General features: G+C 50.7%; 2 protein-coding genes across 8 annotated transcripts; both read right to left on the bottom strand.

The window, feature by feature from the left end:
• Positions 1-2,250: 2,250 nt before the first annotated feature.
• On the bottom strand, positions 2,251-13,391 carry SLC5A5 (solute carrier family 5 (sodium/iodide cotransporter), member 5). 7 transcript variants are annotated; one of them, XM_012729284.1, is made up of 17 exons: positions 13,251-13,391; positions 12,932-13,016; positions 11,971-12,130; positions 11,062-11,127; positions 10,650-10,701; positions 10,397-10,464; positions 9,392-9,546; positions 8,820-8,960; positions 8,606-8,735; positions 7,641-7,729; positions 6,860-6,972; positions 6,713-6,783; positions 6,276-6,362; positions 5,996-6,189; positions 4,577-4,701; positions 4,059-4,174; positions 2,251-2,704 (listed from the first exon to the last, which is right to left on the bottom strand). In XM_012729284.1, exons 1-17 carry the CDS (start codon positions 13,279-13,281, stop codon positions 2,540-2,542), a joined length of 1,848 nt encoding a protein of 615 aa, XP_012584738.1. In that variant the 5' UTR covers positions 13,282-13,391; the 3' UTR covers positions 2,251-2,539. The 7 variants fall into 7 exon arrangements, with proteins under 7 accessions (XP_012584738.1, XP_012584737.1, XP_012584739.1 ...); XM_012729283.1 differs by having other exon boundaries at positions 11,971-12,179; XM_012729285.1 differs by lacking the exon at positions 10,650-10,701.
• A 3,798-nt stretch (positions 13,392-17,189) lies between these two features.
• RPL18A (ribosomal protein L18a) lies at positions 17,190-20,122 on the bottom strand. The gene is made up of 5 exons (XM_004688622.2): positions 20,031-20,122; positions 18,674-18,853; positions 18,170-18,299; positions 17,490-17,599; positions 17,190-17,350 (listed from the first exon to the last, which is right to left on the bottom strand). The coding sequence occupies exons 1-5, from the start codon at positions 20,046-20,048 to the stop codon at positions 17,258-17,260; spliced, it is 531 nt and encodes a 176-aa protein (XP_004688679.1). The 5' UTR covers positions 20,049-20,122; the 3' UTR covers positions 17,190-17,257.
• Positions 20,123-27,223: the final 7,101 nt, after the last annotated feature.

Genomic DNA, 27,223 nt, shown 5'->3' on the forward strand with positions numbered 1-27,223 from the left:
GTTCTGCTCCCCACTCTTGTCTCTGGTGAATTCTCTCACCCCCTCACCTCTGGCCTGTACCCTAGTTCTTGTGTGCATAAATAAATAAATCTTTAAAAGAAAAAAGTTGCAGTTCTGGAAAACCTATCAATGATGTTAACTGAGAAATTGCCATACAGCTAGTTCACTTTTAAGAATTTACTAAAGATAAATGAAAGCAGAGAGCCACACAAAAACTTATACACGAATATTCATAGCAACTTTATTTGCAATGGCCAAAATCTGGAAATAACCTAAAGATCCATTAACTGGTGAATGACTAGACTGTGGTCCAGCCACACAATGGAATACTACTTGGCAACATAAAATAATGAGCCATGATACACATAAGACATGGTTAGTCTCTCAAACAGCAGATGGACCAGCTTGTTCTATTCACAAGATTTGGGGGATAAAGGGACACATTAAATCCAACCCTGCCCCTTAACTTTTTTCCATCCCCCCTTTGGGCTCCTCTCTTAGCAAGGACCAGTGACCATGGAAACTTTGGTTCTGACACTTGGTCACTGATTAAAAGATTGTGATGGTCACTTTCTACATCCAAATCTAAAGGTCTCTATAAACCAGCATGTACAAAGGGTGAAGATTTGGGTTAGGGATGGATAAAGTCCAGACCTGGAGGGCTGTGCCAGTTTCCTGTGGCTGCTATAGCTTAAAATAATGTAAATGTATCATTTCATGGTTCTGGAAGCTAGAAGTTTGTAATCAAGGTGTTGGCATGACCCTTTGAAGTCTCTAACAGAGGATCCCTCCCAGGTGTCTCCGGGCCCACCTACCTTGGCTCACCGTGGCTTGTGGCTGTATCACGCAGACCCTGCCCTGCTCTCCTTCCCCCTGTGTGCCTGTGTCTCGGCCTCTTTTCCTCTTCTTATACAGGCCCTTCCTAATCCACTGAACCTCATCTTAATTTAAGTAAGCACAGCACCCAGGACCCTACTTTCAAATTAGCTCACTTTCTGCAATTCCAGGTAGACATGAATTGGGGGGAACATACTGAATCCTACACAAGGGCTAGAATGCCAGATGAGCAGGGAGCATTCCCCTTGGGGTTATGGTGACCAAGGCAAGTATGTGGGCAGAAGTGGGTACCACCAGCTCTGAGGACCAGAGAGACCCCACAGCCTGGTGTGGGTTCAGTGTGCGCAGGGCAGTGAAGAGGGGATAACTCCGGAGGATCCAGGAAGACAGAAGCTCTGTGTGCCCAGAAAAGTGGCACTATGCACCCCAACTTGGGAGTTTTTACTTCACTGACATCTTAATCACTCAGGTGATTAGTCATAGATTTGGGGTAAAAGATGCAGAGATTCACACTCAAACCCGACTAAGATCTGATGAGACAACCACAGGTATTTTAGAGAGCACAGACATCAAACCTCAGTCTGTTTATTTGGTGAAGCCTCCAACCAAGGATCAGATCCCGCCCAGGAGCATGGGCTTGCTGGGCTCACGTGGCCCTGTACACCAGTGATGTCAGCCATGGAGTCGCAGCATTGGGCAGGACCCAGGTCTGTCCCTGCCAGGCCCCACATGCTGTGTGATACCAAACAACTGCCCTGATCCTCTGCTTCTTCCTCTGTAAAGTGGGTTCACAGTGAGTCTTTGATGGATGAGATGGAGAAGTGCCCAGACAAAAGAAGGCCAAGGACATTACCTCTCATTCTTCTTTCCCTCCTGGCCCAAAGGTCAGAGACCAGACTGCCTATGACGCACCAAACAGGGAGGGAGGCAGAGGACAGCTGGTATCCAACTCTCCAGGAGTTTCGAGTTTGCTCCATGACTTTGGGCAATTTGCCACCCCTTTCTATGTCTCAGTTTCCCTAGCTTAAAATGGGGTATAGAGGGCTGGACCTGAAGACCTCCATAATCTTTGCTAAGGTTTTGACAGTTCCAGGGAAAAAAAGGGGGGTGTTGTCTTTCTCAGACTCTAAACTTGGGTTTGGGGGTTTCCTATGTTGTCCAGAGGACACATTGTCTTGTAGGCAGAGGAAAATATGGCCTTTTAAAATTTATTTAAAGATTTATTTACTTACATATACAAGAACTGGGGTATAGTCCATAGGGGAGGGAGGTGAGAGGATTCACCAGAGACAGTTTGGGGAACAGAACAGGTAGACGGACCAAAATAAACTGCTGCGGGGAGCAGCAGGAAAAACAGGGGAGGTCTGCTGCGCCATGTGGGTCAGCTCCCTGGCTGGGGAGTGAACTCGTGCTGCAGTGGCTGGCGATAGCTTCTTAGTGCTGTGCTTTAACCTCTGTGTCACCAGGGAGGTCCCCAATCTGGCCTTTTGGGGCAGGGGACAGGAAGGGATACAGCATCTAAGACTAGGGGTTTTCAGGAAGCAGGGGGTTGGATAAAGTGCCCTCCTGGAGGCAGGGCTTTGCCTCTTCCCACAGAACTCTCACTGTAGTTCCATGTGCATATATATGACACACTGGCCCCTGGCGTGGGGTTGGCTACTGAGGTTCTGTCCCAGCTGGTCAGTCTTGCACTGGCCTGTGCTCAGAGGTCTGTCTCCTTCATGTCATGATCACCATCTTGTCCACGTCCAGCGGTGGAGGAACCAGGCCTCTTCACCTCCTTCTGCCTCAGGAAGAGCAGCTGTTCTTCATCAGCAGGCAGGAAGTCAGGGGGCCTCTTGGCTTTGGAGGTTAGTTCCTCAGCCCCCTGGGAAGAGAAGAAAAGAAAGATCCATCAGGGATTCCACTTCTTTGCCAAATTTTGAACTTCTGAAGGGGACACTGGAGGCTTGGAGGGTAGGGCCTGGGGAGAGTTGTACATATATCCCCATGTCCAGTACATCAGTCAATACTATCCTTTTGTCTCCAAAACCTCTTTTTACTTCTCTCCCCCACACCCAGGTTACCCACAATCCCAGTCATTAGTGCTTTGCAGGGATGCCTTACTCTCTCCTCTGCATCTCTTCAAGAAAACAAGTATTTGCTCATAGCAGCTATGAGTTTTAAAACATTTCAGGTAAATACCTTCACTTTCCAGCCCCCTTGAGCTCGTGGCCTCAGGACCTTTGCACATGCTGCAGCCACTAGAAAATGCCCTTACCTCAGATCTCCACATCACTGGTTCCTTTTCCTCATTCTAAGAAGCCACTCCATCACACTAATCAATTTTATTGTCTTCCTAATACTTATCACCTGCTTATTTTAATAAACAGGCTATTACTTGTTTCTGGGTTTATATTTCATTTCCTTTCCTCATTCTTGACTATGCAGTCAGGGTACACACAGGTGCTTTAAAAGTGAAAAAAAAAAAAAAAAGGTCTCCCTGGTAGTACAGGAGTTAAAGTCTCAGTGCTATCGAGCTATTACCAGCCATTGCAGCATGAGTTTGATCCCCAGCCAGGGGGGTGACCCACATAGCTTGGCAGACATCTCGTGTCATGCATGCTGCTCTCCTCAGCGTGTTTTTCAGTAGATCCACCTGTTTTGCTCCCCCTCTGTCTCTAGTGGATCCTCTCACCTCCTATACCTCTGGCCTACATGCAGTTCTTGTGTGCATAAGTAAATAAAAATAAATCTTTTAAATAATGAATCAGGAATTTCAAAACTGGATAGGCCTAATATCAGACCCCCTTCACCCCAAGACAATGTTTCCTAACTCAGGGGCATTCATACAGCAACCAGTGGGTTTTAGCTAAAGTTGGTCTACTACTTGTTGTGTATTTTATGTAAGATTTTCTCTAAATTGATTCACTTTTGAATTAAGTGATCATAAGGGGTCAGAAGGGATATTATAGCAATATCATAAAGGCAAACCAGTTTCATGTACCATAGATCAAAATTAATTGTAAAAACATAAATGATGAAAATGGAGAGTATTCTGCTCATTTCTTGTTAAAGGGAAAAACAGAAAGTGTTGGAGACACATAAATTCCCATTCAAGCATTTTTGCCTCTGGTGAGGCAAAAATGACTCACCAGAGCCCACCTCTGAGTTATGATCATGCCCCCAAGCTCCCAAAGCCACTTCTCTGACCTTCCCCCCACACCAGCCATGAGACTGACCTTCACCAAACTGTCACCCAGGGTGGCCACTTCTTCCTTAGTAGCCACTGATGCTGTTTGCCGCTCAAGATCCCACCACAGCAGCCCGGGACCCAGGGCACTACGTTTGGTGGGGCCTAGTGGGGCAAAGAAAAGTGGAGACATCTAGTGAAGTGACTTCTCTTTTTCTTTTTCCACTTCTCCAAGGGATTCAGAATTCTGGAATGAGTGCCCTGTGAATCCTGCCTTGACATGACATTTCAGCACCAGGGACAGCGCCCTGTATCCTTCAACAAGAACTTAGGGAAGGGACTAGAGGTTAGTAAGGTAAGGCTCACTTTCTATCTTTGCAAAATAAGACAACAGCTGTGAGGTGAATGTTGTCCTGAACAGGACACAGCACAAAGGATGCATAAGTGTCCTGTAAGCAGTGAACAGTTGGCTGAAGGGAGCATCCTTCCTCACCTTTCTCCTGGTGGGACCTAGAGGCAGACAGGGATGGAGAGGGCAGTCCCAAGGAGGCCAGTAGCCCTGCTTACCTGTCAGGCAACTGATGAAGGCTCCACATAAGACAGTGCTCAGTGTGCCCAGGGCACCATAATAGAGATAGGAGATGGCATAGAAACTGTCAGCTAAGGCTGGTCGACCAGAGTCCATTCTCGGGCTGGGGGTATGACAGGTGGGCATGAGTCCAAAAGCCACTCCCAATCCTTTCCCTCCAATCTCTACTTTATATCTTTATATATATATAAAATATATATAAACTATGATCCAACAATAAAAGCAAGTGACCAAAGGGTAAAAATGAGCAAAGACTTGGACAGATATTTCTTCAAAGAAGATGTGCAAATGGCCAACAAGCACAGGAAAAGGTCTTCAGTATCATTAGTCATGAGGGAAAGGCAACTGGAACCACAATAAGAGATCACTTTGTGCCCATGGGGATGGCTAGACTAAAAGAGGGAAAGTAACACAGATTTGTGGGAATATGGAGAAATGGACTTCTCATACACTGCTGATGGGAATGGAAAATGGCACAGCCACTGTGGAAAAGCCTGGTGGTTTCTCTCAATGTCAAATATAGATTTAATGTATCATTCAGCAGTTCCACTCCTAGAATTCCAAGAGAAAGGAAAACATGCCTGCATCAAAATTTGCCCACAAATGTTCACAGCAGCACTAATCATGATAGTCAAGAACCAGAATCAACCCAAATAGACATCAACCACGAAGGGGCAAAGAAACATGTGTTATACATTTAATGGAATTATTATTCAGTTACAGAAAGGAATGGAGCACTGAGACATGCTACAATGTAGGTAGACCTTGAAAACATCACCTGAGTGACAGAAGCCACATATTCTATGATTCACTTATATGAAACATCTAGAAGAGGCAAACCCATAGTCAGGAAATGGATTAGTGGTTACCAAGGACTGGAGGAAGGTAGAAATGGGAGTAACTGCTTTGAAGTGATGAAAATGTTTTTGAGTTATGTAGTGATGATGGCCATATAATCTTGTGAATGTACAGTCATGTGTCACCAAACAACACATGGCCACTTATGCCAAGGTAAGTCCCAGTAGGCCGCACCATGTAGCCTAGGTGTGTGATGGGCTGTGTCCTGAAGGTCTGTGTGACTACACTCTAAGACGTCAATACAACAATGAAATTGTCTAAGTGACACGTTTCTCACACTGTGCCCCCGATATTAAGTGATTCATGACCTAAAAAACCACCTTTAAGTGACTAATTTATGGTCTATGAAATATATTTTACTAAAATAGTCAGCCCAAATTTCTGCTTGGACTTTATCTCCTATTCTTTTTTTTCCCCCTTAGGTCTACCCCAACCTCTCCATAGCCAAAATTCAGTACACTGAACCTACCTCGGGGCCTTTGCACAAGCACTTTTTACCTGGTTAGTAGGATGCCTTCCCCTCAGACCAGCCCTCTTACCTCGGGGCCCAGTCAGACACATTGAGTGTGAGGGGCACGCTCAGGAGGTTAGAGGCATTGGCTGAGGGCACCATGCAGCTGGTGGCCGAGGATGGCAGTACCCCCATGGACTGCGCACTGGGTGGGTACAGAGTGGCGCCCAGGGCCACCCACAGTGAGAGCGCCAATCCAGCAGCCAGCCCAGAAAGGACACCCTGGGAGCAGAGCCAGAGTCAGCTGATGGTGTATCAGGTCATGTGCCTCCTCCATTCCCGGCCTGTCCCTCCCACCACCTACTCACTGACGTGTTGCAGGCTGGGATGAACATCCCCAGGATGAAGGCTCCAAGGAGGGGACCGCTGATGACTCCCATGACGGTGAAGGAACCCTGAGAGGTGGGGAAGGTGTGCTGAGGGTGGAGCTGTCCCACCTCTCTTGCCTCAGTTTACCTACTGGGAAAGATCTGAGGAATTCCACTATGGGACTTCAGATTTCTCTGTGTCTTGACTTCCCTAAAGGGAAGGGTATTCCTCAACAGAAGGCAAAGATGTTGCTCTTTCCTGGCTAATGTGGTCCAGTCTCCAAGCCAGGTAGCCCTCCTTCCCACTAGGTCACTGCAGGAAGTATCTGGTTGGTGGAGTCAGACAAAATCCAGTTCTGCCACCAACACTATGAGCCCCCTTCCAAGTGTGTGATACCCCAACACTCAAAATGGGGCAGGTGGGGCTGGGAGCTTACCTGGAGGACTCCGCCCCCCAGCAACGATGACAGAGCTGCCACTGTGAGACAGGCTGATCCATAGATGAGTGCTATAGTGGGTGGGGGTGGCATTGTCAGCAGGAAGAGGCTGCCTTGACCCCCCCGACCCCACACTCCCCAACTCACAGAGCCCCTTGGAGATGAGTATGAGTCTCTGGGGTGTCAGGCTAGGCATCTGCAGTTTGATGAGGTCCTCCACTGTGACCGCGGCCATGGCATTAATGCTGGTGGATGCAGTGCTGGGGGCGCAAAGCCGGGGTCTGCAGCCACATGGAGACACTGGCCACTGCCAGTGCCATCTGGCCTGCCAGGATGCCAGCCAGCCAAGGGCAGAGGTGTGGTGACCCTCATGAAGAAAGATGTCACATCCTATTCCAATCCTCCAGACCTTAGACACCTCCATAGAAGCAAAGCTACCCTCGACCAAGGATCAGAATGACAAAAGCAATAATGGGGCCCAACGAACTGTCCTGTGGGACTCTGGTTCTAGGAGGAGCAGGGTGTGGCCAGAAGCCCAGGAGACTTCAAATGACCAGAATATGGGATCCCCCAAAGGCAGCAGTGGGAGACTGCTTAGTCATGGTGTGACCTAGGAGTTAGAATAGCACTACCTGCCACATAGTGGGTATTCAACAAACACTTGCTTTGGAGAAGAAGAAAACAAGGAAGGGAGGGAGAGGAGTCAGGTGTGACCGTGTGGCAAGAAAATACAGACCTCACCATTGGGGACCCTATGCCCAGAGGATGCCCTCTGCTGGAGTCCCCGAGAGCTGCCCACTGGAGATGACACAAGCACTGTAAATAATGGGCATACCCAGAACATTCTATCCAGAAGGGGGATGATCAGTAGAGACAAGGAAGCTCAGGGGGCTCAGCAGTAGTGGGGTGAGCAAGCAGGGTGGCTCACCTGAGGGTGCCACTGTAGGCACAGGCCAGGAAGAGCCCCGGGATTCCAGGCAGGCCCTTGAAGATGTCCAGCACCATCAGGGGCATGTACTGGGGGGAGTCAGAGGTCAACTTCCTGAAGTAGCACCCCAAGAGCAGGGCTTTCTGTCTGTTCTCACCCTGCATGTCCCCTGTGCCCAGGGCAAACTGGGCTAACAGTGGACATTCAGTGTGTTTATTGAGTGACAGCTTGCACCTGAGCCCTCCTGTGTGCCAAGCTCTGGAATGCCAGCGAGATAGGGGCCCGTGTCATTCTGACTTTACTGTTGAGGACAGTAAGGCTGAAAAGACTCAGAGCCCACCTAAGGTTGCACAGTCAGTGGTGGCCAGGGGCCTGACAGGAGAGGTGGCGAGGAGAGGACAGTGGATGGGGTGGCCTTGCAGCCTCTGCACACTTTGAACTCTGAAGTCAGTGCTCCAGCCACATGTCATCCAGACAAGGACACTGCTCCTGACTTGCCTTCAGGCCTCAGGCATTTAGTCCCCAACCCCTTCAACCTCCGTTTCCTCATCTGTGAAGTGGGGGCCATGACAACCTTGGCCTCAGTACCTGTTGATGGGAAACAAACTCCTTTTGGGTGGAACAGCATGAAGCACAGAGTAGGTGCTGGTCCTTACTGACATGAGCACCATCATTTCATGCTGGATGACGGCCCCAACTCCTGGATATCCCTCAGGGGGTCTCTGGCTTGAGACTTGAATGTGCCCCTCTCTGCTCACATATCCCCTAGTGATAACCCATAGCCTCCTGGCCTCATCTTTTCCATGCCATGAAGGTCTTCCTCTGAGCCAAGGTCTTCTCTGTCTCTAGATCTTTACACAGCTGTTCTGTTAGGAATGCTCTTCCACCCTGACTTTCAAAGTTTCAACTATTCAGAAGGTCAGAGTAGGGTGTGGGCGTAGACTAGGAGCCTGGGCCAAACTCACCTGGTCAGGGGCAGAGATACGCCCTGAGAGGAGAGGGTCACAGTCAACGTAGAGTGTGAACATCACAATGCCACAACCAGCGGCGCTGGACACAATCAGGAACAGGCCCAGCTGGTTGATGAGCAAGGCCCTAGAAGACGGGCAGCCTCAGGGTGGGGAGAAGGGTAGGCAGTACCCCTCAGAAGCCCATACCCAGCCCCTCCCAAACACTCACAGCTTGGCCTCCTTCTCCGTTCGACAAGCAACATAGCGCTGCACCTGTGCTTGGTTCACGCCATACATTGAGAGCCACACCAGTGTGCCGCCCACCACGAAAGTCCAGAACGTGTAGCGTCTCCTTGGGTCCAGGTCGAAGCTGGATGAAGACAGAGCAAGTCAGCCATGTACCACAGACTCCAAGCTCCTAATGGCCCCATTCTAGACCTTATGGGAACAACTGGGGTGGGTTTTGAGGTGTAGGCGTTTGCCGTATTGAAAATTAATTTGTTTGTTTACTAAGTCATCCATGTATGCATCTAAAACCCATCACTTTTGTACCCAGCTGAGACCTTGGAGAGGTTTCAGCCCCCAGTCTGGGCTGGAACCTAGGGTAGGGCAGAAGTCTGGACCAGATAGAAAGATCGGGGGTGGGTAGAGGAATTCAGAGGAGAGCCAGGTTTGCTGGATAAGGAGGCTGGGGAGAGAAGGAAGGCGGGTGTCTGGAAGGGGGAGGCATTGGTTGGCTTCTTCCATGACAGAGGGGTGCCAGCTGAACCCTTTTTAGTGCCTCTTGTACATTTTGCTTACTCCATCAAGTTGATCCGGGAGTGGTTCTGGGCAAGCTCCAGCACGTACTGCCCTCCCCCCACAAGCATGGCCCCTCGGGCCAGGATAACCCAGAAGCCAGCCAGCATCACTACCACCTGGAACACGTCAGTCCAGACCACAGCCTTCATGCCGCCCTGCAAATTGTGTTGGAGAGAGAGAGGGTCAGAAGGGGACCTGTTTGGGGCCTGTGGGGCAGGGCGGAAAAAGGGGTTAGATGGGGAAACCTGCCTGGAGCCCACCCAGCTTGGCCTCCAGCAGTGGCTGAGATGGATGCCCCTCTCTGCCTGTTTCCTCATCTGTAAAATGGAATTAATAATCATACCTCCTTTTGGTGGTGTTGTAAGGATTACATTAGTTAATAAAAGACTATGCAACAGAACAGGGCTACCACATTTCTTCTGGGGCTAGACATTATTGTCAAAAAATATGGCTCAGGAAGTAGCCGCTGCCGTTACTATTATTATTACTACTATTGTCGTTTTTACCTACCCAAGCCTTTACCTTCCTGTGGCAGAGCCTGGAATCTTCCTTTGAAGAAGCCCCTCCCCTTCTCGCTGCACATTCTAACCAAGCTGACCCCTCTAGCTAAAAGAACAGCTGATAGTGCATCCCAGCCCCACTGGGGATGACTTATCCTATGTGACAGGCAGAGCTAGACAAACAAAGCACTACTGGAACTTTCGGCAACCCCTGCCCAAACAGGGCCTTTCTGCTGAACCTGAAGTCAACAGAGGTGGAAGCCCCGATGGGACCCCAAGGGATGGAAGACAGATCCAGAGATACTGTGGCCCCTGGATCCACACAGACCTGAAGTTAACATCTTCCTGGACTCTCAGCAAAAAGTCTTTCAAATCACCTTTCATTATAAAGATGAGGAAACCCTGGTGCCTGGGTTTCCTCAAGAGGAAATGAAAGTCCATGCCCAGATTCACCCCCACCCAGTGAGCATAGAGCCCCCACATGAGCTGGATGGGGGACACTCACCACAGTCGTATAGAAGGTGCAGATGGCTCCGGTGGACAGGAGCGATGCCCAGATGTCTAGGCCAGTGACTGTGCAAGAACATCCGACCCCATTAGGCCGTGGAGAGGTAGCAAACCGGAACCAGCCTCTGGGGCCCTTCCCCCTAGTATTCTTGCCTCCCAAGTCTCTCCTGGAGCTACCTTTCCCCCACCCCCAAGCTTCTAAGCCTTTGCCCCCTTCCCAGACACCCTCCCTTGCTCTCCCCACATCAAACCCTGGTTCAGGATGAGTGCCGGTGCGTATATGACGATGCCAGTGTACAGCACCTGCAGGTAGGGGTGGGGGCCGGTGAGGGTCACCTTCTGGAGTGAGGGACTGAGAGCTGGGGGAAAGAGCTAGGTCCCAGCAAATGAGTTGGGCCGGATGGATGGGGCCATGCAGGTAGGGGTAGGATCAAACACAAAGACTGGTCAGTGGGAGGGGTAAGGAGGAGGAGGATGGTGGACCAGAAGGGCAGGATGGGGGTGGGGTCTTGTAGGGTCGGCTGGCTCCACCTCAACCAGGATGGAGGCAGAGCCAGAGGCTTGTGCTTGGGGGTGGGAGAGTGGGGGGAGGAGGGTCTTGTCCTGGCAGTGCAGAATGAGGAAGATTTGTGACCAGTAAGGGCGGAGGCCAAGGCCACTTACCGTGGCTACCAGGTACTGTAGGGTCCCGCAGAGTCGCACAGCACGGCTGAAGCGCAGCTCCAGGTACTGCAAGGAGGAGCCCAGGGATGAAAGTCCCCTGGGCAGGTCCTAACCAGAGTCCTGAGGCCTCGGAAGCCCTCCCCTGCCCTCTAGATGTCTGCCTTCTCTCCGGAAGCCAGCTGAGCTTTCCACACTCTAACCAGTGAGGCCTTGGTCATGCACACACCCCCGACCTGTCCGCACACACCTGTGCACCGCGCCACATCCGCAATGTGCACGCGTGTACGGAGAGGATCGATGGATGCACCACGTGTGCAGAGGCTTTCCTGCCATCGCTGGTGTCTTAGGGGCCCCTGGAGTGGCCACAGTTTTGAGAATTTGAATGAATCAACAAAGGTGGTGCCATCTTTTGTAACTGGCCAGCTACTGTAAGCCAAGAATTTTAATCACTTTTCCAGCTCTCTCTTAGTAGGGTGTGAACTTTGGGAAACCTCCACAGAGAGCCACACCCCTTGCCTATGGCAGTGGGCAGAGGCGTAGGGCTTAGCACTGGGATCTGGCTGCTGTGCTGGCTGCCAGCACACATGTCCAGGCAGGTACCGGGCAGGAGTGTGCCTGTCTACAAGTGAGAACTGATTAAGCCTGACCCTGGCCCTGGCTGGCTTCCAAGGAAGAGAACCAGGATGTGCCCTCCTCTCTTCCTCCTTCTTGCCTCTTACCCTACTGCCTGCAGCCACTTCCCAGAATCTTTCCCCCCACCCCCCTGCCCAGATGCCTGGGGGTGGGGGGGGGTGGAGAGGCTCCTGGGAGCACCTAGGCGCTCTCCTGCATAGCCCTGGACACAGGACCCGCCTGCACTCTGGGTCCAAAGCCAAGGCAGGTTCTGACCCCCGCGCTTCTATCCCCTACCTGGTAGGTGCTGGTGAGGCCCAGGCGGTAGAAGACTGGCAGGAAGAGTGCTGCGGTGAGCAGGGAGTTGAGCACCTGGCCCAGGCACATCCAGAGGAACTTGAGGCCATAGCGATAGGCCTCCGCTGGCACCCCCAGCACCTGCACTGCTGACATGAAGCTGGCAGCCAGAGAGAGGCCAATGGGCAGGGCTGTCAGGTCACGGCCCCCTGTGAAAAAGTCCTCAGCGCTGCGCTGCCTGCCCCTTGCCAACCCAACCCACAGCCCAATGCCCGTGGACACCAGCAGCATAAGGGCAAACACCCCATAGTCCCAAGCTCCGAAAGTGGCGTGGGCTTCCGCTTTGAGATCAGCCATGAGATGCAGGTGCAGGCTCCAGGTGCGTGTGAGGGTGAGGGAAACTGGCAGTGGCTAGGCAGGCAGGACCGCAGACATGGGAGGATGCTCGGTCTCCCCAGGCAAAGCCACGTCTCCTCGGTGCCAAACTCAGTGAAAGGGGCCCAGGTGGAAGCCAGAGCCCCCAAGGCAAAGGCTCTGTGGCTCCTCACTGCGGTAGCTGGCCTCTACACTGCCTTCACCATCTGTCTGTCCACGTCGCCTCCCACTCAGTGTGGCTGCCCTGAGCACCCGCCTGTCTGCACTGGCCGCCTGTCCTTCTCTGGGCCAGCACTGACAGCTGGAAGTCTCTTTGAGACTTAAGTCTCTCTGTGGCAGCCCCAAGCGGCAGAGGCGAGGCGGGCTGTGGATTTATTGAGCTCCTCTAAGCAAAACTCCTCCCCCAGACTTAGGGGCGGGCAGGACCCACACCCTTTCCACCCTGGACTGGGCCAGACAGTCCCCAACAGATCACAGTGGGTGGTTGCTGGGAGGCAGGTGTGGAAGCTCCCAAACACCCCCTTGCTGAGGCATATTCTCTGTGATCACAAGCTCAAAGCTGGCAAGTCACTGGGATGCCACACACCTGGGAGCTGTGGTCCAGCATTCCAGTACCAGCTGTACTTTTGTCCCGTGAGCTCCAGAATGCGGCTCATTTTCATGGTTGGAATCTGGTAAGGGAAAACCACCCCATTTAAATGCTGCTACTCCTAGCCGCACCTGGACCCACCCCCATCCTCTAGAGCCCAGGGAGGGAATCACTAAAAACACCTTCCTCCCATCCTCATGCTGTTATTTGGTGGGGGGGGGCTTACCATGACCATGAATCCTCCCCAAAGGAAACTCCAGGAAGGTAATGTCTGCCAAAACCTTATTATACAAACAGGGAAACTGAGTTATGAGACCTGGGTCACCCAAAGGTCCAGGAAGTGTCATCTTGGAGTCCTTTGCTGGTAGGCCAGCAGACTTTGGTCTCTGGAAGCTCTCAGTTCAAATCTTTGACTTGACCTGTTGACTGAGAAAGGGGTTGAGTTCTAAAAGGTAACCTGAAGCCCTCCCTGGTGACACAGGGATTAAATCTCAGTACTATGAAGCTCTCACCAGCTACTGCAGCATAAGTTAGATCCCCAGCTAGCCAGGGGGGTGACCCACATGGCACAGCAGACCTCTCCTGTCTTGCCTAGTGTTGCCCTCAGCAGTGTATTCCAGTAAATAGACCTGTTCCGCTCCCCGCTGTCTCTCGTGAATCCTCTCCCTCACTGCCCACACTCCACCCTCAGGCCAAGAACCCAGTTCTTGCATGCATAAATAAATGTTACAAAAAAAAAAAAAAAAGCATGGAGTGCTGGCATCAGGTCCTCCAGGGTCTCTGCTGCCCCCTGGTGGCCTTCTCTAGCCTGCACTCAACACCCCACCAGGGTTCTGACTCCTCAGGCCAGGGAGTCTCATTCCGTACTCTGCCCCTCCTCTGGGGCTGACACTGGATCCTTTCCTGCTGTGTGGGGGAGATGGTCCATGCTGCAGACTGAGGGCAGGCCTGAGGCCCATTCTTTATGTCCTGTGCTGGCACCCAGGATGCAGGGAGAGGAACCCTAGGAGGTGAGCACACCCACCCACCCACCCCCACCCAGAATTAGCCAGGCTTGCAGGGAGCTGGAAAGGGACTTCAGGCCATGGTAACTTCAGGTGCAAAGGTACTGAAGTGGGAAGAGCAAAGGTATATTCTGGAATGAGGTTCACCAGGGAGCTCCCCAGAGTTGAAGGGGTGTGGACTTTGTTCTGAGAGTGGTGGGAAAGCCATTGGGAACTGGAACAAATGACTAGTAAATTTGATTCTGGGCCCTCCCTGGTGGCGCAATGGGTTAAATAAAGTGCAGCACTACAAAGCTACTGCAGCTGAGTTTGACCCCCCTCACCCCCCATCCCAAGTTGCTGGTTCATGGCCAGACCTCTCCTGTCTTGCCTGCTGCTCCCCTCAGCAGTGTATTTCAGTAGATATGCCTGTTCTGCTCCCCACTGTCTGGTGAATCCTTTCACTCCCTGCACTTCTGGCCTGTACCACAGCTCTTTGTGTAAATAAATCTCAAAATTTTTTGATCCTTAAAACTTCACCATTGTCTTCAACTGGGGCTGCAGAGTAAGTGCAGATTCTGAACAGGCTCTGAAATTCCAACACAAAGCATGGCACTGGCCCTACAGGGTGGGCAATGTTGGATGGGGGCTTGGGCAGGCAGTAGGATGGAAACTTAGAGGCCCTCCAGGATGCCAGTTTTCAATGGGAAGGTGAAGGCTGGGAGGGAAACCCCAGGATGAGCAGATTGAGACCCTAGATACTACCCCTCCCCTCCCATCAGTGGGGGAAGCAGGTAAAGTGACTATCTGTAGCTGCAAACTAGAATCTAAGGTTAAAATGTGGGGATCCTGTCTGCATAGGATGAAGTGCAGCCCTAGTACAGTATTGCTGCCTCCACCCTGCAGGCCACCTGGCTACCAGTCCTCCCAATGCCACCCTCCACCTCGGGCAACTATGGTACTGCTGCCTTGCATGCTATGAAGCCTCTATCAGTGGTGCTGCCCCAACTGATTGTCTCCCTGGCTCCAGGATCTGGGTCAGGCCTCCCACACACCCCACCTTGCCTTGGAGCCTAAGTGAGATGCAGAATAGGTCCCACCCACCTCCCAGTCCTGCCCAGGAAATGGCACCCAAGCATGGAGCCCTATCCTCACCCTTGGGCTCTCATGAGCTTGAACAAGGGCCCCTCTTCCCCCTGGGCCCCAGCTGACCCAGAGGTGAGTTAGCAATCCCTGTGGTTACCTTGAGTTTCAGAGCCATGTGGAAGGGCCCTCTCACCTACTAGCCTGGCTTCTTACTCTTATTGGTCCCCAAAACCCTGCCATCCCTTTGGAGAGGGCTCAACGCAGTAGGCATCACCCATCAAGAGCAGCTTGAGGGAATTAGGTGGGTGACTAGACAGTATGGTATCTATGGGCCAAATTCTGAGCCATTGGCAGGCCTAGAATTTATATCCCAGACTGGGGGATAGGTAGTCTTGGAAATGTGTAGTGTACCATCTTTGGGGAGGCCAACCCACTGCAACTAGAACACGTGCAGGTCAGGAAACCGGGCTCACACAGTTGTAGTTCATGAGTTCCCCAATCAAGACCAACTCACAGCTGATAAGCTGACAGGCATGCTTTGGTGGAGAAACAAGGTTGGCCTTTGTGGGGCCCAAGCCTTTCCTGATAGTGCATTCCCCTGGGCCCTCAATGATGACCACAGTCCCCCTATCCCATACTACTTCACAGGAATTTAGGACTAGTGAGCAGACAACAGCCGAGACCAGGGTCAGCTTCAGGATGTATCACACATGAACAGCAGGCAGGGCTGGTGTTTCCTTCTCTCTTTGTTCTAGTGAAGCCCAAGACAGGGAAGGCCCACCAGTCAGAAGACTAAGATCCTTCTGGTTTATTACTTCATCGTGGCTTCCTCTAGGCCTGGCTGGGCTTCAGGAACATGAGCTGTTGTGCCATAAAAGCACTTTCTGAAAATGGCACATTACTACTGTATCAGTCACACCTGAGAGGATAGCAAATGATTTTTTCTAAGTGGCACCTAACTTTTGTTCCTGAAGAAGTCTAGAGTAACCAGAAGTTCCTGTCAGAAACCTCTGAATATTAATGAGATAAACTAGGTAAAAACTTAAAGTTGATCCAGTGTTCTAGAATAAAAGCACCTATAACACAAAGAACCTTATTTTTCAAGCTTTTGTCTACCCAGGTAAAGATTTTATGACCACAGTTCAAAGAGAAACTAAATTTGTAAGAATGATTTCTTAAAGTCTTCCACAGAAAGATGAACTCAAACTCCTATAGTTGTCAACCCAGTGTTGGCAAGGCTGCTGGGAGATGCATGGGCACATAAACGAGGTGGCATTTGGTGCCAAAATCAAGGCTGGCCCAGAAATTTCTATTCCAGTCTGGAGGGGGTGGGGATGGGCACAAGACTCACCAAGTCACGGTAAGATGTGTAGCTTACCGAACTCGGGGAGGCCAATCTGGTGCAGCTTGGTCCCAGCGACTAGCAAAACCCACCCCAGGTGCTCTTGTGAATAGCAAGCACAGGTGGGATATGAAATTACCTGATTTCCAAGAAAACAGCCAGGTAGATCATTCCTGCCTGACCTTCAGTATCAAGAGTTTTGCCCACCTGCCTCCATCCCCCACCCTCCTGAATGACCTGTGTCCTGTCTCCTGCAGTCAATGTGGCTGGTGCCCTGAGCTTAAGAGGACACAGGTCAGGGCTGCCCAGGTTGCACAAAATGAGGCTCCAAGGTGTGAGCCCTGAAGGGTCAAGCAGGGCAGTTACCCCCAGGGTGGGATTAGCTTCATGCCTAGAATTCCCAGACCACAAGTGTTTAGAGACAGAAGCCTGCAGTGAAACTGTGTGTCTGTAGATGGGATTAGGGAATTTGATTCAAGGGCCCCCAGTGGGGGAAGGGATAACCAGATGAGCAGGATGGTGGCCTCTGGGACATCCCCTTGTGTCTGCACTGAGGACAGACTCCCTAGTAGGCCAGATGGGCAGGCCCAAATGGAACGACCACCTGCCATCCCCATTTTCCCTGGGGTCCAGGCTATTAAACATTTCACCAGCAGTTAACAGCAGTTAACAGTTGAGTGGTAGTAGAGGCTGGAGTTGAGCCTTCACCATTCATGGGGTTCTCCTCCTGGACAATCAGGTGCCTGTGCTCTACTTCAGGAGAGGGCCCCCCCAACCTGAAGCAGACAACTCACAGCTTGACTGCACCCTTTTGAGTTCTGCAGGGCATGCAAAGAAAACAGTGTATGTGAGCACCCAGGTTCCTGGGATTTTATTTGTGCAGTGCCAGGATGGAGAGGGCTTTGCATCAATTTAAAAGAAGGTGTTGGGCCTCTTGGTGGTGAAGCGTGGTTTGTGCTGGCGACGCAGGACCCGGTGGGGCAGTGGGAACTTGATCTTCGAGTCCTGTGATAAGGAGAGGAGGGTGAGAGAGGTGGAGGCCTTTTAACCTCACGCTCCAGGGTCACTGAGGTATGGCCGACCCCCACTAGACTCCTGCGTCAGACCTGGTGACCCCCCGCCCGGTGTGTCCCAGAGCACTCACGTGGAACTGCTTGACTGCGGGCCGGCGGCATTTGCTTGCAGCGATCTCCTCCACCTTCATGATCTGGATGGAGTGGGCCCTGGCGCGGTGCCGGGCGCCCATATCTCGGTCTGCATGGGGCCGAGGGAGCAGGGTGAGTGTGAGGTCAGTGTTTTGTATTCCCCCAACTTCCCACCAAGTGCCCACTGGAGAGGAGGCCCATCTCCAGGATGAATGACTACGTTCTCTGGCACAGACCAAGGTGTAGGACCTCTAAATTCACTTTCAGGGGCACGGCAACAGCCCCCCAAAGGCGACGAGATCCAATTGCTGTCAGCACCTCTATTTAAACCACTGCTATGAGAAACAGTAGTTCTTGGGTTTAGGTGCTTGGACTGGGGTTTTGGCAGGTGGCACACCCAGGGAGCAGGGTCTACAAGACTGAGGTGGGGGTGGTACAGTCTACCTGGGACTGACTAGCACCCCACCTCCACCGCCCAACTTTAAACCTGTGGCCAGGTTTTAGCAAGAGGTGGGCTGAGTGTATCCCGTCCAACCCTCCTGCTGAAGCAACTCTCTCCCCTGCATCCCACATTACTATTAATGCGATAATCTCTCCCCGCCCCCAACCTCCTGCATTTGTTCTGAAGTCAGTGTCTGTGAAGCCTGCCTACAGAGGACTCAGCTTGGGGTGCACTCACAGCACTGGGTGACAGCACCGGCGGTGGTCAGGTCTCGGTACTCTCGGTACATGTTGTGGGTGCCACTGCGGGAGTCATAGCGAAGCCAGATGCCAAAGTTCTTCACTCGCAGAGGGGATTTCTCAAACACCTGCCAAGGGGAGGTGCCAAGAGGCTGAACCAGAGAAGTGAGTCCCAACCCCCACTTCGCTGCTCCCAGGGGACAGACACTCCCAGACCTCCGCTGCTTCCCAAAGCCAGCGCCTCTCCCCATTTTACAAATGAGACCCAGGAAGGCGACAGCCATCATCAAGGTTTCCAGCACACCCAAGCCTTCCCAGGCTTCATGCTATCTTCTGGGGAAAAGTCACTGAGGCAACCACCCCACCCTGACTCGGGGCCCCAGTAGCACTAGGGATTATACGACACGGCCAGGGCTCCTGAAATGCAGTGACTGCAAGAGAAGAGCCTCTTGGCAAGATGTGAACCCACTCCAGACCCCACCCTGTCTCAGACATGCCATACCTGCCCGCAATAGACAATTTCCCCTGAAGACTTCTTCATCTTCTTCAACTGAGACACGAAGTACCAAAAGCGGGACTTAGCAACAACGTGATTAGGTGCGAAGATTCGCATGCGGTAGAGAGGTGGTGTGTGGCATTTGGGGGTGGGCAGACAGCGCCCCACCACCTTGTACTCTCGCAGCTGGAATGGAAAGAGAGGTGAGGTAGGGGCAACATGTAGAGCCTGAGCAAACAGTGGGTTCATCCCACACCCTACGCCTGATTATGACAGGGTCAGGAGACAGAGAAGAGTCCTATCCCAGGGCCTCCTTGGGGAGTTAGGGTGACTGTGGGTCACACCACTGCAAGAGCCTTTCCCACAAAATGGAGGGAAAGCAGGTTAGATTAACTGAGATGCCTCTGTGGCCGTTGTCCTGGCTCACGAAAGCCTGGGGCGGGAGGCGTGACAAGGGCACTGTGGTTCCCATTCTCTTCCACTTGTGGGAAAAGCTGAGGTCTAGACCTGTGGCTTGTGGCAAAAAACAGCCAGGCAGCCTCTTTGCAAGTCTAGACAACCTAGGCTTCACTCTGTGACCAAAATACAGTGGCCAGCTTGGGATCTCACAGCCCACATCAGGGAGAAGCCAGCCTGGAACCCACGGTTGTTCGCAGGTCTTGTGTCTCTCTGCACTGCGACTTCCAGCTGCCTCTCAGTTTCCCCAACTGCAGTCCAAGGGGCGTGGATACCCAAGGGAAAGCTTCCTGTTCTAGCAGGTGCCAAGGTGAGGACACGTGCCAGCTAAAAGCGTTCTCAGGTAACATCCTCTGACCCTCAGCCCAGCCATTCAGTAAGGGACCAATGCAGCCCGCCTCTTCGCGAACGTGGAAACTGAGGCTGAACGTGACTCACTCGCTGTTTCTCCCCAGGGCCTGCGCTTCGTTCTCTAACCCACTGCGCCCTGATTTTGCCCAGTACTGGCCACAGTGTTACGGGTCGCATGCCGCTGTCATTCGTACTTGTGATAATCTATTTCTCAAAGTCGCGTCAGAAGGGAACGAAAACCACGACTCCACTCCACGCCAGCTTTGCAAGTGGGGAAACAGGCTTGGCGGCCCGTGAGGAGTGCCTCTACGCCCCGCTCCCGGCCCCATCTCCTGGGGCCGCCTCCTCGGCCCCCTAGCCCTGGAGCCGCCCCGGCCACGCGCCGGCTTCCCCATGCGGCGCCCGCCATGTTGGCTGCTCCCGGGCGGCGGCGGGCAACCGCGCGGGACACGAGCCGCGCGCGCGCTTCCTCCCCGGGACCCAGGCCACCTCCCGGAGCCCTCGCGTCGGCCCGAGCCGCGCCCTCCCGCCCCCCGCCCCGCCGCGCTCGCCTTACTGTTCCCGAGGCCTTCATGGCGTACTCGCCACGCTCGCCGCCACACACAAAAGGAAGTGGCCACCCTCGCGCAGTCGCTCACCAGGACTTGACGCAGGAAATCCCGCCTTCTCGAAGTCGCGCGCCCATTGGCCTCTCTGATCCGCGCTCAACGAGCTCGGCTGCTTTCGCTTGGATCCCAGCCCTTATGGCCCGCCTCCTTTCTCAGCCGGACCACAACTCCCAAGAGGCAACGCGGCCACTCCCAAGAGAACTTGTTCCACTGTGGTCCTAAGGAAGCGTCTGCGCGCAGGGAAAGCCGGGAATTGTAGGCACTCTGGGGGTGGGGTCACAGTGGTGCCAGCGAAGCCTCTGTCTTTGGGATGCTTTTGCACAAAACTACACCTGGGACAACCCGGGTGTTTTGTGACGGGTTCTCTCCATTACAGGATCTTTCTCCCGGCAGATGTGTTACACAATGGCCTCGAGCCCTTGCCACCGACCTGAGAGATCTCATCTGTCAAATGGAAATAATAGAATCCCCTCATTACAATAATGTGGGACGACCCATGTTAAACGCTAGGTACAGAGCAATCAACAATTAACAATCGCTAACACTGACAAAGGGCTAGAATGCTAGATACTATCCTTATTGGGTTCTGATTTGTGTTTCGTGGTCACACAGTTTTCAAAACCCCCACCCCCAACCTGCTTCCCCTCAGCAGTGTATTTCAGTGGATCTGCCTGTTCTATTCCCTGCTCTGTGTCTGGAGAACCCTCCCCTCCCCCACCTCTAGCCTATACACCAGTTCTTATATACATAAATAAATTAATCTTTCCCCCCAAAAGTAAATAATTTCATTAAGCTATAATTCAAAAACCATACAATTCATCCTAAAAGGTGTACAAGTTAACACAATTCACAAGCACACATTCAGTGCGTGTGTATATGTGTGTATACATATATAACACATATACATACATATATATAAAACATATACACACATACAACATACATACATACATATATATAAGCACAATTGTGCAACCATCACCATAAATGTTGGTGCTAATTTTAGTTTTTTAATTTTAATTTTTTCACTCCAACAGAAGCCCCTAACCATTACCAGCCACTTCCCATTCCCTCCCCAGGCCCTAGGCAACTAAAAAATATACTTTCTGCTTCCATGGAGTTGCCTCTTCAAGACAAAATTCTGAAAAGTGGAATCATACAAAAAGAGATCTTTAGAGACTAGCTTTTTTAGCTTTTTTTTTTTTTTACAGCACATGATATATCCTGGACCACTATATTTCTTTTTTTTTTTTTAAAGATTTATTTATTTATGCTTACAGAACTAGGGTATAGGCCAGAGGTGTGGTGGGTGAGAGGATTCACCAGAGACAGAGTGAGAAACAGAACAGGCAAACACACTGCTGAGGGGAGCAGCAGGTGGATCAGGAGAGGTCTGCTGTGCCATGTGGGTCAGTTCCCTGACTCGGGACCGAATTCATACTATAATGCTCCTGAGAGCTTCAGAGTGCTGTGCTTTAACCCGTTGCGCCACCAGGGAAAGCCCTATATTTCTTTTTTACTACTGTAGGGATATGTTTTGTTTATCCATTTGTGGATGGACCTTTCCTTTGTTTCAACTTTTTAGCTATAGTGAATAATGATGCAAAGAATATTTGCATACAAAGCTTTTGTCAGTGGTAACTCTTCTTTTAACTTTTTGAGGAACTGCCAGAGTGAGAGTGTTTGATACACTAACGGGGCCCCCTTGGTGGTACAAGGGTTAAAACACAGCCCTGTGAGGCTACCCTATAGATATGGAGCCACTATAGCACTTCGTTTGCTCCCCAGCCAGGAAGGTGACCCACATGGTGTGGAGGATCTCTCCTGTCCCAGCAGCTGCTCCTCTCAGCAATGTATTTCAGTACATCTGCTGGTCTGTTCCCTGCTCTGTCTCTGGAGAATCCTCTCACCACCATACCTCTGGCCTGTACTCAAGTTCTTATATGCATACATAAATAATTTTTTAAAAAGCCTTCATCATTTTATTTTACTTTTAAAAAAGATTTATTTTCTTTATTAATGCATACAAGAGTGAAGGTGCAGGCCAGAGGAGCAGGGGGTGAGAGGATTCACCAGAGACAGAGTGGGGAGCAGAACAGGTGAATCTACTGAAGACTGTTGAGGGGAACAGCGGGCGGGCCAGGAGAGGTCTGCCGAGCCATGTGGGTCACCTCCCTGGTGGGGATCAGGATCCAAGTCACACAGAAGCGGCTGCAGCTAGTTTCATAGTGCTACACTTTAACCTGTTGTGCCACAAGGGAGGGCTCTGTGCTGTTATATTCAAATATATTGTATTTCCATGTTTTACAGACTTGGGAGCACAACTGATAATTATTTTTATGCAGCTGCTTTCCAAATCATTTGAGATGAAAGAAGGAGAAATACAGTATGCTTTTATGCTGTCTGCTATAATCTATCACAGTGCAGAGGTTAGAAGCATCAAAGCCCGCACAGCCGAACATCTGAGTATAGCTTTTGACTCCTAGAAAACTTGACTCGTAATAGCCTGCTATTGGTGAATATTCTGTGTTACATGTATTGTATATGGTATTCTTACAGTAAAGCAACCTAAAGGATGTTATTAAGAAAATTACAATGAGAAAATGCATTTAGAGTACTGAATGTACTTATGGATATCTTAAATGTACATCATCTCTTCACAAGAAAGTCCCTCTGGATGTAGTTCAAGAGTTAAGTATACAGAATTACTTTATCTGTGGTGTTTGCTTTATCAGGTGGGTTCTTTTGGATTTAAAAGCTGTCTGTTAGCCCATCGCAGGCAGGAGATTAGTAGTCAATGCCTTCCTGAGGACAATTAGTTGTGAAAGAAAATTCAGGATATTGCCGGCAGGCAACTAAGGTGAAGAGAGGAGGGTGCCTCGGGGAACGGTCTTTGCGGTCCAGGCGGTGGCTGCCAGCCTGGGGAGGCGCCGCCGCCGGATCCGCGCTGCGGTAAGTGTCCACCAGGTGGCAGCAGAGCCCTGGCTTGTCGGTCCGGTTGAGGCCAGCAAACCCGTTACTTCCAAGGTACAGATTTGCACCTTATCTGTGTACTCCCATCAGTATACTCCCATCCAAGTACTAACCAGCCCCGACCCTGCTTAGCTTCCTAGATCAGACTAGATCGGGCGCGTCCAGGGTGGTATGGCCATAGACTTATCTGTGGACTAATCCCGGGGCATCACCGGTCCGGGCCTCAGTTGCCCTGTGCGTAAGATGAAGTTGATTGTTGGGACATTTAAATGTTTTTCAAGTTTTGGGACTGCAGTGGCAAGGGCCTGGTCCCTCCTGCTTGAATTCGCTGTTCTGGGCCTCAGTTTCCCTAAACTGTGGGGAGGGACCAGGTGGGTAGAAAGAGTTCCTGACAGCCACAGTGTGGGGCTTGAAACACGAATCAAGCGCTGGCCAGTAAAGAAGCCAGAGGAGGAGAAGAAGGGAGGATGGGGACTTTGGAACCCACCCTGGACCTTGGTGCCTTCTCTAATTATCTTAAAATCCTGTGTCAAGGGTAACCTCTGCAGGGGGAGGGAGGAACGAACAGCCACTTAGAGTTTGGGCTGTGTGTGTATGTGTGTGTGGGGAGTGTTCTGCCTAATGTGTATTGAAAAGCATTTTGGGGGACATTTTACACTCCCACTCCCCAAACTGGGGCCCTCCCTGGTGGCACAATGGGTTAAAGCACAGCACTACGAAGCTGGTGACAGCTACTTCACAAGTTCGATCACCCGCCAAGAAGGTGACCCACATGGCACAGCAGACCTCTCCTGCCTCACCTGCTGCTCCACTCAGCAGTGTATTTCGTTTGATCTGCCTGTTCTGCTGTCCACTTTGTCTCTGGTGAATCCTTTCATTGGCCCTACACCCTTGGCCTGTACCCCAGTTCTGTATGAATAAATAAATAGTGTCTATGCATTGAGGAATCTGAGCTCAGTACACTTGTCCTGTTCCAACCACAAGTTTGTGTCATTCCATTATTGTGCCTCTACCACCCTGTCCCCACTGTTCAATCACACCACGCCGAGATCCTGGCTGAGGAAGCTTCCACGTGGCTGGCCTGTGGAAGTCTGTCTTTCCTCTGCCTTGAAGTTTCTTGGTGCAAGTTCTCTGATGATCCCCAACTTGGATCACCACAGGGATACAGACCCAGGCACCCCATCCTTCTCTGTCCTGTGGCTCCATCCTGTTCACCCCTTTCCCAATTTTGGCTACTGGCACCTCCATCCTTTCAGAGGCTGACAAACCAGAGACTTGGAGTCACCCGAGATTCTGTTCCTTTGTCCTCAAAGGACTCCAAGTACCTCACTCTTCTGTACCCCAGATTCCAGGCCCCTCAGTACCCTCCTCTTCTCAAACTTCCTACATCTTCTCCAAATTCATGTTATCCATCCATCCATCCTTTTATTCATTGAGTAACAACTGCGTGTCCAGGACAAAGAAATACCCAGTCCTGTGGGAGTTGACATCCTATTGGGCAAAATAGATAAAAAAAAAAAAAAAAGATTTCTAGGAGAAATAGGCGCCATGGCAGGGTATAATATGCACTTCACAGAAACAGAAAATGAGGATGAAGTCTCCTATGGGTTTCATGAAGCCAGGGGACAAACTCCCAACTCCCTTTTCTCAGCCTAGTTGGGGCTGAGGGTTTGAGCTGGGAAAGCAAAGTAAGGTGGAGTCTCTTCCTTCCTGTCTCTTGACTTCCCCAGGCTTCAGTTTTCCCGTATGGATGTGGAACCACAGTTCATACTTCTGGAGTCCTTGCCAGGATTAAACAAAGCACATTGTGTAAAATGCCAGGGTGGGCTTCTGGTGCACGGGGAGTGCTTGGTATGCTCAATTGCCTCGTCCGTTTGCACAGCTGTATAATGTTCCATTTTGAGAATGGTCAGGGTCTATTCAGCAAACGGTGGCTAGGTGTTTAGATCATGACAACTGATTGCGGTTACAAAGAGTGTTGCCTAAGTAAGCCTCAAGGTGTCATCTCTGGAAAAGACAATTGCTGTGAGGAGTCTTCCTGGGTGCCCAGGGCAATTTCTTCAGCCTCTGGCTGACCCCCTCTACAGAGCTGAGTCATTTTCATTCCTGATAACCACAAATGAGAATTTTCACCCTTGAGATTACACTGAATTCCCACACTTTCTTCTGATCAGTTTGATGGGTGGAAAATTATCCTTTTTATTCTTTTCTGCTCTATACACATCTTTTTTTATTTTATTGGTGTGTAATTGGAATACATTAAATGGCACACATTTCTACATACTTTATTCAGTCTTGGTGAGTGTGTAAATCTATGAAACTGTGACTATGCTAAGATCATGAGCTCTTAGCCCCCTCCTCTCTGCTTTCATCCCTAGGCAACCTTCCTCTGCTAATCATCAAATTAAGATTAGTTTGCACGTTCCAGAATTTTATATGTAGCTTTATGCTTAGCTTCCTTCACTTGGCATGGTTGTTCAGAGAATGTTCCATGTTGTATGCATAAAGTCCATCCCCTCTTATTGCTGAGTCTATTTCACTGTATGGCTGGGCTATTGGTTGTTATTTCTTCCCCTGCTGGTGAATATTTGGGTTTTCAAGATTATAGTCTTGTGTACCAATGGGGACATGTTCTGAGAAATGCATCATTAGGTGATTTCATCATCGTGTGAACGTCATAGAGGGTAATTAGGCAAACCTGGGTGGTCTTGTCTACTACATCCCTAGGCAGAGGTGGGCCTGTTGGGACCACCGTGGTGTATGTGGTGCATTGCTGACTGAAACATGGCTAAGCATCACAAGACTACTACAAATAATGTTGCTGTGAATGTTCGTTTACAAGTCCTTGTATAGACATCTGTTTTAATTTCTCTAAGTACCTGGGAGTGGAATGACTGAATCATATGGAAACAATTCTTGTTTGACTGTAAGGAATTGTCAAACTGGGGCTCTCTGTGGTGGCAAAACAGGTTAAAGCACAGCACTACGAAGCTGGCCACAGCCACTCCATGAGTTTAATCCCCTGCCTCGGAGGTGACCCACATGGCGCGGCAGACCTCTCCTGCCTCACCTGCTTCTTCCCTCAGCAGTGTACTTCATCAATATGCCTGTTCTGCTCCCCACTCTGAGCCTGGTGAGTCCACTCACTGCCCCTGCACCTCAGTTCTGTATGCATCAATAAATCTTTAAAAAAAAAGGTCATTCCTTTCCTCTATTGCCTCAGTATCTGTTCTGAAAACAGACCATATTCACATATGCCTATCACTTTCCATCCTGCTTTATTGATGTCTGTCTCTTCACTGCCATCAAACTGACTTGATTACTATAGGTCTACAAGAAGTGTGGAAATCTTGTAGAATAAATCCTCTGACTTTTGTCTTTTTTTTTTGCAGAGAACTGGGGTGTACTCCCTGTCTTCCTTTTTTCCTAAAATTTATTTGTGCATACCCTCCAGGTACAGGGGTGGTAAGAGGCTTCACCAGAGACAGAGTAGGGAGAAGAACAGACAGAATGACCAAAAAATGAGGGGAGCAAGGGACGGGTCAGGAGGGGTCTGCAGCACCATGTGGGTTAACTCCCTGGCCTGGGATTGAACTGGGATTGAATTCATGCTGCAGTGGCTGCAGAGAGAGTCATAGTGTTGTGCTTTAACCTATTGTGCCACCAGGGAGGGCCCTCTATATGAATTTTTTTTAAGATTTATTTATTTATGCATACAAAACTGGGGTACAGGCCAGAGATGCAGGGGTAGTGTGAGGATTCACCAGAAACAGAGTGGGGAGCAGAACAGGCCAACTGATGAATTACTCTGCTGAGGGAGCAGCCGGCGAGACAGGAGAGGTCTGCCGCACTATGTGGGTCACCTCCAGGGTTGGGGATCAAACCGGCATTGAAGCGGCTGCTGCAAGCTTGCAGTGCTGCATTTTAACCTGCTGCACCATCAGGGAGGGCCCCTCTATGTGAATTTTAAGCCATATTAGTTCCTTTTTAAAAATAACCTGCTGAAAGTGGTGCTGGGAAAACTGGGAAGCTACATGCAAAAAAATGAAACTAGATCACTGCCTCACTCCAGTCACAAAAACCAACTCGAAGTGGATTAAAGACCTAGACATAAGAACGGAAAGCATAAAATACCTAGAAGCAAAGATGGGTCAAACACTACACGACA

Source organism: Condylura cristata, unplaced genomic scaffold (genome assembly GCF_000260355.1).
Source record: "Condylura cristata isolate star-nosed mole 26May11 unplaced genomic scaffold, ConCri1.0 scaffold00024, whole genome shotgun sequence".
Lineage (NCBI taxonomy): Eukaryota > Metazoa > Chordata > Mammalia > Eulipotyphla > Talpidae > Condylura > Condylura cristata.